General features: G+C 41.8%; 1 protein-coding gene across 1 annotated transcript; it reads left to right on the top strand.

The window, feature by feature from the left end:
* The first annotated feature begins 243 nt into the window (after positions 1 to 243).
* Positions 244 to 9,602, top strand: lbh (LBH regulator of WNT signaling pathway). Its single transcript, XM_034525457.1, has 3 exons — positions 244 to 704; positions 5,114 to 5,216; positions 7,866 to 9,602. Exons 1-3 carry the CDS (start codon positions 676 to 678, stop codon positions 8,091 to 8,093), a joined length of 360 nt encoding a protein of 119 aa, XP_034381348.1. The 5' UTR covers positions 244 to 675; the 3' UTR covers positions 8,094 to 9,602.
* The last annotated feature ends 2,666 nt before the right edge of the window (positions 9,603 to 12,268 follow it).

The following is a 12,268-nucleotide window of genomic DNA, read 5'->3' on the forward strand; positions in this document are numbered from 1 at the left end:
TTGAAATATATTTGTGAATGAGCCCAGGCAGAGGAGTTCTCTCTCTCTCTCTCTCCCTCTCTCTCTCTCTCCCTCTCTCTCCTCATTTGGATACATGTCACGGATTACCTAATAGGCAAATCAGTGTGTGTGTGTGTGTGTGTGTGTGTGTGTGTGTGTGTGTGTGTGTGTGTGTGTGTGTGTGTGTGTGTGCGCGCATGTTTTTTGTCATTCAAGGAGGTAAGACTATCGTTTCGTTGCCTTGGAGACTACAAATCAATAGCATCATGCAGTACCTACTTGTCCATTCCCAATGAGAGGGCTCAGTCGCTGCTGTCGTCATCATGACTGGGGCTCGAGTCACCTGTGCTCTGATTGGCTCCTGCTGATAATGAGCTGCCATTGAGGTTTTCTGGCCTGTGCAGAGAGGAGGTGTGTCTCCGGCTGAACAAGCACACGCCTCTCGCTTAAATACTCAACACAGCTGAGGTGATGAGCAGAGGCACCACATAGCGGAGCGGCGTCTTGTACTCAGACTTGTAACACAGTTGTGTTAAGTTTACGTAAACGTGCTGCGCTGCCTTGGAGAGAAGTATACGAAGAAAACTGAAAATACGAAGTCGGAGAAAGTAGAGAGAAGTCCGCCGCTGTAATCAGATCCCCCTAATCAGCAGAATTGACAGCAGGTGTGAATTCATGTCTGTATTTTCCCCGCAGATATACTGGTGAGTACTCGCATCTTTTCCACTTTTATTTGTGAGCAGCAGTGTGCTTGATAGAAATTGGCCTCAAGTGTCGAACACGACTTTTTGTTTGCTTTGCACCTGAAAGGTAAGAACGATGAAGTAACCTCTTCTGTAAGCTATATGTGGTTTGTTTTTGCATGGTGATTTCCCTCAGAAGCAGCCACCTTTTTGTTACACGTACACTCGTTTCCTTTTTAGTTTTTCTGTGGGGTGTTGTTGCCCTTGAAATTGGAAATGTCATGAGACAATATATGTTCTTGGTCTCATTTTTGAGACAATATATGTTCTTGGTCTCATTTTTGAGACCAAGAACTGTTGCCAGATTCCAGCTTTAACTGTTGCTGCATGTGCCAAATCGGAAAGGTCACACTGCCTTCTTTCTGCTGTTCTAGGCTAAAATGCACTTTTTTTTTTACCTCAGCATGCAGGTTTACTTTTATTGTATCCTTAAACATTTGAGTAAAGTAAGACACTTCTTTCACTCTTTGGTGTTCAATGCTGCAGGTGCAATGCAATTGGAAAAGGACAATGCACTCTGCTCCTATCCATTACTTGTCATCGGTGACATTTTTAAAAAATATCCATATGGCAATCGGCACCCTAACTGGTTGATTTACTTGTTGACAAAGGAATAGGGAGTGCATCTTGGAACCTTTCTCTTATCTGTTGAATGTTTTCCTGTCTGAGAGGATATGCAATTAGCTTTGGAACATTGTTTTGTGAGCACTGTTCAAACCTCAGCTGCCTTCTGGCTGTCTCTACCAGGAAGTTCAGCGTCGACCTCTTTACTGTAACCGCACTTCGCTCTCGTCTGTGTGTTACAATAGATCTAAGCTGTTCTGTGATTGTCACTTCTATGAGAAATATGAAAACGGGCCTTTTTGTTTTTATTTCAAAGGGATGAGAAATGTGTTTGCATTGTTTGATTTGGGTCTGTGTGCAAGTGCCACTAAACCTTTTAAATGTCTGCACTGTGGTGTTTGCTCTTGAGTGAACAGGAAAATGTTTTTCTCACAACTATAGCAGTATCGCACCTAATGACAACATTTGTGGAACACTTGGTGCATGCTGCTAGACGTATATGGTTAAGACCTTCCCTCCCACACCATCATTAAGATTACCATAAGGGAGTGGTCAATGATCCATGATGTGTTTTCAGTGCCAGACTGAACGCAAAGGATTCTGGATACGATCCATTCAGTACTGGGGGTCTTACTCAGTCCCGCACCACCCACATACCTGCAGCGTGACTCAGACTGAGATGGAGGATGGAGGATGGTGGTAGTAGTAACAACTGTGAGGGGAAACAATGTTTATAACTCCCCTCTTGTGCTTTGAGATTGTTGCGAAGGCCAGTTGGGATCCTGTCAGCACCACTACAGTACAAACGGGAGCTAGCATGGCCTCGACCTTTTTGTGGTCTTGAGACTGGTGGATGAACCAGTGTCATGCCTAGTTGTTGGGCAGCTTGACCTTTTTTATAGATGAAGCCAGTGTGTCGGGGATGGCTTTACTGACCGTAACAACTAACTATGTTAAAATGTGACTTCTTCCTACTCTTGTCTAAATGGCTGGAGCATGAAAGGAGAGCTACTGGGAGTTATGGTCACTTATAATAAAGGGTAGGTAGATGTTTTACAAAGCAGGAGGAGACATTGTCTTCTCCTATAGGGTGATTACAAAAAAAGATGCAATTGTATAGCTTTAAAAAAATATTGCTTAATACTCTAGGAATGCAATAAATGTTTTCATTATTGTTAAATAGGCAATCAACAAGTCTGAAATGACGTTTCAATTTGCTTGTTTAGTTTGATCAACATTTCAAATTTTTAATATTTCAAAATGGTTTCTGATAAATTTTCTGATCACCTAGACTAACCGTTTCAACCCTAAACTCTAGTAAACCTTACGATGTGCGTTGTGGATGAACCTGACATGACTGACTGTCTTGTATCTGCTGTCAATCTTTGCCGAGACTGGATGTGGCATTAAGAAGCTGGCAGGCACAGCCATGTGTTATCTTGACTGGGTCAGGAGATAAAGCGTTTACTGTGATGTGACACACGGGCCTCACACAAGCAGTTGAGGCTTTTTGAAGGAACTTGAGTTACCGCCAGCTATGTGCTCTTGGTGTAGACTCTAGTTAACTACCTGTGGTCCATGCTGATCTTATGTCATACATGTACAGATTGCTTACTTATCGAGCACTTAATGTTTCCTCTCTAGGAATCATGTATGACACACTGTGCTCTTCTGCTTGACTCTAGAAGCGGTACTAGATGTGACTGTACTCGCATGTTTGTTTCCTCCCAGGTTGACTTGTTACTTGTGGACCCCCACTTCCTCCTCATTGTGCCCCTTTATGTTTTATTAGGCCGATGCTCTGTTATTCTTAGCCGAGCAGGATGTTTAGACGATCCCCGAACAGAAATATGACTGGCAAGGCCTGAGTGTTTATCTTTCCTTCCCTCCCTCTCTTCCATTGCTCAGGTCTTCGCTGTCACTGTTCAATCCTCCGTCCCCACCTCTGCTGCTCTTTGCATGCCTGCCTCACCTTTGCATCCCACTCTAAGATGAAATGAGTTCAAGAGCAGTCCCAGCTGACATTACTTTTTCCATGTTAAACCTTGCGTATCCTTCAAGCCTCACTTCTTTTATTTTTGGGTATCCGTGTATTGTTTCGACAAAGTATGCCGTGTCGTCTCAACTGGTTACTATACGGTGATTCAGCCAGAAGTTTCAACATTCATTTATAGAGCCGCCCTACACCCTGTTGTGATGTCAGTGTTTCCTCATGAAAGATGAGGCATGGATGTGTGTGTGTGTGTGTGTAAATGTAGGGATGGGAAAAGTGATTGATGAATGCCATTGCTATAGGGATTAATGTTCTTCTGGCTTTGAGTGACTCATGTCACGTGATTCTGTCCTCAGGTTTAACTTGTGTTCAATGTGCTTCTTTATTGAGTCTATAACTACAGAAAAGGCCCTTAAAGTGACGGAATATCCGTATAACATCAAATGCTTATGAATTCAAATTTCTATTTATAGAATAGTGTATATGATTTATTCTTTCAAAGGTTGCATGGACTCGCTTTTTAACAAAATTCAAGCTTAATTTATAAAAGTTATTTGTCCGGCACAGTTTGCGGTAATGTATGCTGAACTTTGTGCAGTGTGAAAAGAATATTAACGGTAACACTTTTTTATTTACAGTATTCATGTTTCAGTAAACATGGATATTTATAGATATTCTCAGTATGATTTTTGTATGAGTCATAAATGCAGACAAAAATATCTAACTGCTTCACTTTGAAATTCCAGAGACTATTTCATAATGTAATTGCAGTTTAAGTTTATTTTGTCTGTTGGATGACATTAGAAAAACTGAAAATACATAATCATTTGAATGTTAAACAGACATTGAAGCAAGGTTTTGATAGCTAAATAAGACGCAAGAAACTAATTCTGTGAAACGCATGTTTACATAATCGCCTCTTTAAAAAAATTAAATTAAATAAAATGTTTTAATCGCTGCCACGGTGTAAATCTAAACCACCATTCAACTCAAACAACAACAAAAAAAACCTATTTTAAAAGTAGGTCGAATAGCCCCCACTGACATCCACTGAACCAGATAATGTGAGTTAGCCTCTTTAGTGCGTTCTGTTTTCTTTGTTCCATATAGTTGGCGACTACACAAACCTCGAGCCAGTGGCCACTGACCACCAGGCTTTAAATAGAGCGTGAGAAGGCCACACATCATCATGTCTCAAGACAGTCCTGGGACCTGCTTCACATTAACCTTTAAAGCTTTAATATGATAATGCTGGATAGTGAATGCTCTGAACATGGATAAACATTTGATTGTTACTTTAATCTAAAATGGAAAGTTTGGCTTTGCTCTGGAACTGAGAGCATCATGTTCCACCCGTCAAATACCACAGTACGCCCCCAGCACGCTCTCACAATGACTGTTCTCTGGTTGCTCTTTGCAAAAGAACGTCATCCTGTATTTGAAAACGGCCACCTTATGCAAGCCACATCATGAGCTGTGCAGCTTTGCAGTGCATTAGCATGCATAGCATGAACTGGATCCTTGGAGTGTTGTGGTCAAGATGTGCAGAGTATAAACAAAACTGCCTAACTTGCACAGAAAACAAGTCACGTAGACTGTATGTTGTGTTTGCCAGTTTTATCCTTTAAGTTTTTTTTATTATGATTTTATAGTCTCTTTGGCCTCAGCGTTTACAACCTGTCCTCTTATATAAAAGGTTGTGCGTGCTATAAATTTGGGATGTCAGACTAATGCACACATTTGTTCATGTAGACCATGATCACCATTGTGCAGTATCACACAACTTATATATTTTTTTCTGTCAACCCTGCAGCCCAGTGTTTGTGCCCAGTCGAGATATGACTGAGGTGATGATCAACAGCACCCCCATGGAGGACATGAGGCTCAGCCCCAGTAAGGACAGACTCTCCTTCCAGGTAGGAGACACACCATGTATGACAATGAAAAACCACTTCCATTCCAATTCCCTCCCCGTACATTTATATTTATATTCTACATTCTAAAAAATGTAATCCTAAAACATTACAAAAATAAATATAAATTCCTTATGTTGGAGACACTGGAGTTGGTCACAAATTTAAACATACAAAGGAAATGTGTGTAAACTATAATATACTGCAGCCTGTCCCAAAAATCAGCCCTGCAGATCCAGAGAGATGAGAGAAGCAGCTGTCAGGTGGTCTTGACAAGGTGTTGCCAGCGGCTTTGTTATACTGTCAGCTCAACGGGGCCATCTTGGAAACAAAACTACTTAAACACACAGCTGCTTGTTTATTTTGCTGTCACATTTGTATCCAGGGTGAAAGAAGAATTAAACGGCCCTATGTTAATACTTAAACCATTTTATTGGAGAAGATTATGAAATGTATTAAATCGAAACCATTTATGATTGTGGACAGGCGGTTGGCCTAATGGTTAGTGAAGCCACATCCTAACTGGTGGGCCAGAGTAACCGCTGGTGTACGGTCATGGCTACCAAAATATTCCTAAGCAAGTTTCACCTGCTGAGGCTTTTACAACTTGCAAGGCCATTTAATTTTTAAAGATAATTGGGTAATTTAATCTAAGATTATTACAATTTATTAATATGAAAGATATGCATCTCCGTTCATAAATCTAATACTATGCTGGATGTCGACTGACCCAGAGGAAAAGATGGCTTCCCCTTCCCACAGTCAACGCCTCAGCTGTGACTGTGCCTGAGAGGATGAGGGGGGGGGGGGGGGGGGGGGGGGAGAGATTAATGAAGGCTGCCACTTCTCCACTCTTTCCATCCCCACTCTGTGTTTCCTCACCTTGGCCATATGCCCAAGGTCCCAGCCTCTCTTTAGAGAAGAACTGTATGAAGCAGCGATGTTGCCACCAGTCACTTCCTCATTATGTGTGCTGGCTGGGGGCTTTGACACAAATTGTGACAATGTAATTCCAGCGTCACCTATAAAATATACTGAAATGTCTTTGACCTATAGTAGAGAAGGGTGAGCAAACGGTTACTGATTTATTGAATTATCATTTCATGACAATGTCATGATTCAGGCATATAGTGTACACCCACCGTGCAACCAGAAGAGCCTAAAATAGCTTGCATTGTGCCGCCTGGCTGATGCGTTGTCGCTTCTTGCCGCTGGAAGTAAAACAAGTTATGACATGTTGGCCAGGGGTCCAGAGACAAGGTCATGTACTGCCTAATTCCCCTTGGTGCTGACGCACAGTGTGGATTGGTGATGCAAGCCAGGAAATGGAGATGCACGCAGGCATTAAACGTGAACAGACATGCACACGCATATGATCCCACCACTCGCCATGGTTCCTTATGCAGCTGTTTTGGAGAATGTAAAAGCCGTAGAAATACAAATGCATCCTTTTTATAACCTGACGAATTGTCCCATTCAGAAGCCATATTTATAGCTTTGTCTAGTTCCTCCCTTCTCATCTGTCTCTTATGGAATTCATGGAGACCTGGACACAGCTGGATCCCCTCCATCTCGTCTGTCTCTCGCCTGCCTCATCTAATGCTTTCTTTCCACTCGGCTCTCTGCCCAGACAGCGACATAGCCCCTCCCCCCGCCTTCCAATGTCTTGAAAGTGAAATATTCAGGTCTAAAAATATTCATCCACTTTATCCAAACAACAGCAAAAGAAAAATGCTGTTCTTGGACCAAGAGTGGCAGGCTTTTTCCCCGGGGCCATTTCTGTGGTTCCTGAGAACATGGAGTCTGAGGTTGATGTCCAATCTTGCCAGGACAGGGAATGCATGTAATCTCTTGTCAGAATGTCTCTCATGCCCTTCAGTTTAGATCCAAAAACATTTGAGTGTGGCACGCTGCATTTATAAGCAGACATATCAGTCTGGGATATGCAGATAATGCGGCTGATTTCATGTTCTTTCCTTAACCTTTTTTTTCCAACTCTATCTCCACAGGAATAACATGTTCAGCACAGAATGCTGCCTCTTATTTTGATGTTCAAACACAAATCATGTCCCAGCAAACCTTTCACCTATTGAGTTTTTACTGTTTACTTGAAATGTCCTGATTATGCTCTTGTATAATCTTCTAAATAGAGGGTGATGTGGTACTAGATGAGATTGTAAACAGCTACAAGCTGCTTGGCACAATGCCCTCCCAAGCATTTAGATTAAACATGATGCAGCATTTACTGTAAGTCTCACTAGACATGCCTCATTTACCCATACACAGCCACTGATTTCTTGTGCAATTCTGTTTTTGGGTGAGCACCGATGTGAAACGCTAGCTTGGCTGTTGGAGGAATGTGGGCTGGGCAAGAGCAGGTATGCCACTGGGATTTTAAGCAACCACTTCCCATCAGATGTTTAGTCTTCACATCACTTCCTTCACAGTTGTTTAGCCTTGTAGTGGTGCCTGAAGACTAAGTTATGGTATCCCTGAGCCAACTGCACACTTGGCACTGATCAGAAATATGCTCACAAATAAGTTCTTGTCTTACAGCCGGGGACGGTTGTATCTCCTAGCTTGAAACAACATGGCAATGTGTATTAATCAAAGATTAATATCCAGTGTTTCACCCTTGTCTTTCCTCTTTAGATATTTCCAGACCCCTCGGACTTTGAGCGTTGCTGTAAGCTCAAAGATCGTCTGCCATCCATCGTGGTTGAGCCGACAGAGGGAGAAGTCGAGAGTGGGGAGCTCCGCTGGCCTCCTGAGGAGTTTCTGATCAGTGAGGCGGATGAAGAGGAAGAGCAGCAGGCAGTGCAAGCACAGAATAATGGCAGCATCCAAAACGGACAGCCAACACAGAATTCTCAGCACTAGAGGCTGTGTTGCAGCGCCCATACTCTGTTTCGGCTTTTTCTTTCTGACTGACTCTTCTTCTCTGGGTACACTGCACTCGCTGCATTCAGTGTCTCTTGATGCCATTTTGTTGCCCCTGACATCAAAGCAATACACACTTTCTCACGCAACAATTTAATCACCAGGACTGCAGACTCTCCAAATCACACTTGAAAAGAATAGACATGCACACCAACCAACCTCCACTCATTTCCTTCCATCTACCACCGTGTGTCTCGGCCTAGACCGGATGTCCTGTTGGACAGCGGCAGCTCAGTGCTCCATGGACGGCTCTTTACTTGCAGGAGGCCAACACTGCTCTGTACTTTACTCGAAAAATGGCTGGCGTCATGACCCCAGAGACTTCATACTCTCAAACAGAACTATTGTGTTGCCCATGGGGCATTATCGCCTACAGCAACACTGTCCATACTTGTGCTCAGTTTCTGGATTGATATGTTAAGTATTGTGATCGCCACTGCTGTCTATAAATTGTCGGTTTCTGTGAAGTGAATTTTTTGAGAAGTGTGAGTGTAAACTGTTACTAGGTTTCCAACCCCCTTTTCAAAAAGATTATTTGACTTTGTCGGCTTTCAGTTAAAAGGCAACCTGGAATAATTTGAGAAAAGAGAAATAAACCAGCATTCCCCGCTATGCTTGTGCATGCATTAATTGTACAAAGGCTTGTTGTGCAGTGAGCAACATGATGAGGTCATGTGAGGTCATCACATTGACCTCTTGTGAGCTGTGTGACGGACGGTACTTGGATAACAAAGCAAAATAGTACAACATTGAACAAAAGCAGGTTTATTGTTTCATCGGGCAAAACTGAATAAGGACTGCAAATGTATTTTGTTGAAAAAGCAGTTGATGGCGCAATGTACAGACCAATGAAGGATGTGTAAATACTTGTTCCCAATGAGCAACCCCTGAGGCCTTCTAGTGCGCTGATCTCGTTTGTACTAGTCTTCCTTTTTGAAAACAGCCTACTTTTGTCACTTAAATTCATAAATAAGGTTATATTTGACTATTAAACTCCAACAATACTCTTTCACAATAAAATTAGTCTGGATGTTTGCCATAAGCTGTTTATGAGAAATCAAATTGGTTCTCTGGTAGCAATGTCTGTTTTATTTGTCTGTCGGCAATTTCAGAAATCTGTGTTTTGTGCACTCTTTAAATCACCACCTTATTGTTTGTGGAACAAGTCTCGTTAGTCAATTTGTAGAAAATACTTCCCTTTTGTGTACACCATATGAAATCCTGTTGTACAAGTTTTGAGATGTCTATTATTTTTGTAAATTCTCATTTGAGTGGCATTAGGGCTGTGTACAGAACATCTCTCTCTTTCTCCTGTCACCTACAAGTCCCACATTGTTTTTGTAAAGCTCAGGGAGATTAGCCGCCATCTTTCTTTGTTTTGTATTTAGACCACTTTTCTCTGACTGTTACAGAGGCTGTAAATAAACATTTGAATTTGCTATCCAACTGACTCTGCTGTGAGAATAATTGATTGACGAGTTAGTGCCATTTTATGATCAAGTAAATGAGTATTGCAGGGCTAATCCTTCAGTGCATTTTAAAGTATTATTTTCAAGAGGCATTACTAATGTTTTTGCTTTATGTGAAACCCCCCTTTTCCCCTCACTTCACCTGCAGCGGTTATAGAAAAGCAGCATTACTTCCTGCTCGGCAACTCTCGCATGCAGAATCTCTGCGAATACAGATATGTGTATCAAATGCCTAAATGTAGAAGCGAGAACAGGCCACACGCTACTTCCTGTCTTCAACTTGCATGCACAGTCTGAATCCTAGTTAAAGCAACATCTAATTTCTGAGCACCGAAGAGCTTTCATTTCCAAGTTCTTGAACTGTTTGAAAAATATTTTAAGCTTTTCAGCATTATGGAGACATTCGTTTTGATCTATCAATGGGAGCTTTTTTATAACAAATATTGAGGATAGTACAGGGTATAAAAGGCTGTGGAAACTAACGTTCTACCCATAAACACTAACCACAATGGTACAAGACTAATAAAATGTTGAGTGGAAAAGCTCTAATGGGGAACTGGGTCATTTACAGGAATAAATGAAAAGCTTTCTGATCAGTGTTACAATGGAAACTTCTCGGGTGATTTGCTGTGTGTGTGTGTGTTGGTGACCCAAGAGATCAAGTTTGATTGCCAAGTACCGGGAACAATCCCTTAGAGTTGCTGAGGTAGGGCCTTTGGAGGGCCAAGAGCCTGACAGATTGTGAACGGTGGTACTCCCAGGGCCTTCTGGTCACTTCCTGAAAGGGGAACAATGAACTGACATTCTGTCCTGCTTCCTGGAAAAAATGAAGCATAAAGAGTTATTAATAGTCCCCAGCTGATAATGGCGGTCAGCAGCAGCGTGTGTTTGGCACAGAGAGCCGGTGAGAGTCTTCTGAAAAGGTCAGAATAGGATTGTCCTTTGTCCCTCTCTTAAAAACTTCTCCTTGATCTAAGTGGAAAATGTCATGAGATCACGGAAAGAAGTTAAAGGACAACCGCAGTCCTTGGATGGATTGCCTGAACATGCATCCAGCTACGCAACCATGTGACGTCAGTCAGACACCTCTGAACCCTTCAAATATTACTGTGAAAAATAGTAAGAAAACTTATGGAGATATAAAAGGAAGACCCTGAAGCAGCTTTCCAAAGCACTTTGACATTTGAGCAGCCCTTATCTTCTCAACTGATTAGGGAACCGTGCCAATTAAAGACTCTCTTAAGACAACTGGTAATTGAAATTTGATTTTCCCCTTCAAACCTGATTGAAGCCCTGAAATCTATGTATTCCCTGTATTACAACTCCCAGAAAGATCTGACTTTAAAGGCCCCGGTGTCATATTTTCTAAATCAGCTTATAATGAATGATGGGGTACTGCATCAAAACAATTTTTTTTGCAGTCTTTATTTTTTTATATGCTTTTTGTCATGTGGCATAATTTCATGCACCAAACAAGATTTAGCAATCACAATTGTGGAATATGTTGGCACTAAAAACTGCTCAGCTAACTGACTACCGGCTTCAGTTGCATATTTACTGTATTTCATGTTTTGTGAAATGCAATGTATTTCATATTAAGTGTGGATATAATAAAACACTCTTACGGATGTTTCCCCCACTAACTTGCCATTGTATTGCTCCTTTAGACATGGCTATTTCATGTCATATAAAATATGTTAACATTTAAACTCAACTTTTCAGAGGTTTAATCTCATTTCGCACTGTGAACATTCCCTCATGTTTTTGTGATTTTCTGAGTGCAGATTTTAATCATTGTGTCTCTTGTGTGAAAGTAATTTTGTTTCCTATCAGCCACTCTGCTGGCGGTCAGAGGTGACAGCATTCATTTTGCAAACGGTGAGATGAGTGAGAGTCACTGAGCACTCAGTGATACAAGGGAATGGAGTGTGTCTCGCACACCACTGTCGGCGTGAGACACACAGTATCTTTAAAAGTGTGTGTGAGAGCGTGTGTGCCGAGCTATGTATTAAAACTGTTGTCAGAGCCCTCTGAGTGAAGTCACTGATAGCTCTTCTAGCTCATTCTTGGAATTCTTTCCAATGGAAACAATCCCATTGCTGATCCCAGTGTGTCAGCAGAGTCTGACCTGGCAACCCTAGTCCACATTACCGCTGTTTCAATCATCCCTCTACACATAAACTCACATTATGTACCCAAAACATAACCCCCTCCCTCTTCAATCTGGTAATGTGATGAGGAGAAAAATAATGCTTATCCAGTGAGCTCTCTTCACTTTTTTTCCTCCAATGTCGTTGTTTTCTTGTTCTTTCTATTTTTCGCTCTCCCAGACTTTTATCCCATTCTGTTGTTTCAGCAAGTTTCCCATACAGTACTTAAATGACAGTAGAAATTTACGCTGCATTCCCACAGCGCAGGTTATGTAAGTTATCATTATGTTTTCATTATGAACTGCGCCCCTGTTCTTATAACCTTGCTATTTCAGTGCTGCAACCTTATTGTATAAGCCATCAAGGTTTATGTGCATGCTTAACTGTGTCTGTGTGTTTGTGCAAAGCTTGCAAAGGGGCACATGTACATGGAGGTTTCATGTATAACCGTGTCTGTTATTACGATGAGTGCCATGTGCGTAAGGGAAAGATTCTT

This window comes from Cyclopterus lumpus, chromosome 22, assembly GCF_009769545.1.
Source record: "Cyclopterus lumpus isolate fCycLum1 chromosome 22, fCycLum1.pri, whole genome shotgun sequence".
In the NCBI taxonomy this organism is placed as follows: domain Eukaryota; kingdom Metazoa; phylum Chordata; class Actinopteri; order Perciformes; family Cyclopteridae; genus Cyclopterus; species Cyclopterus lumpus.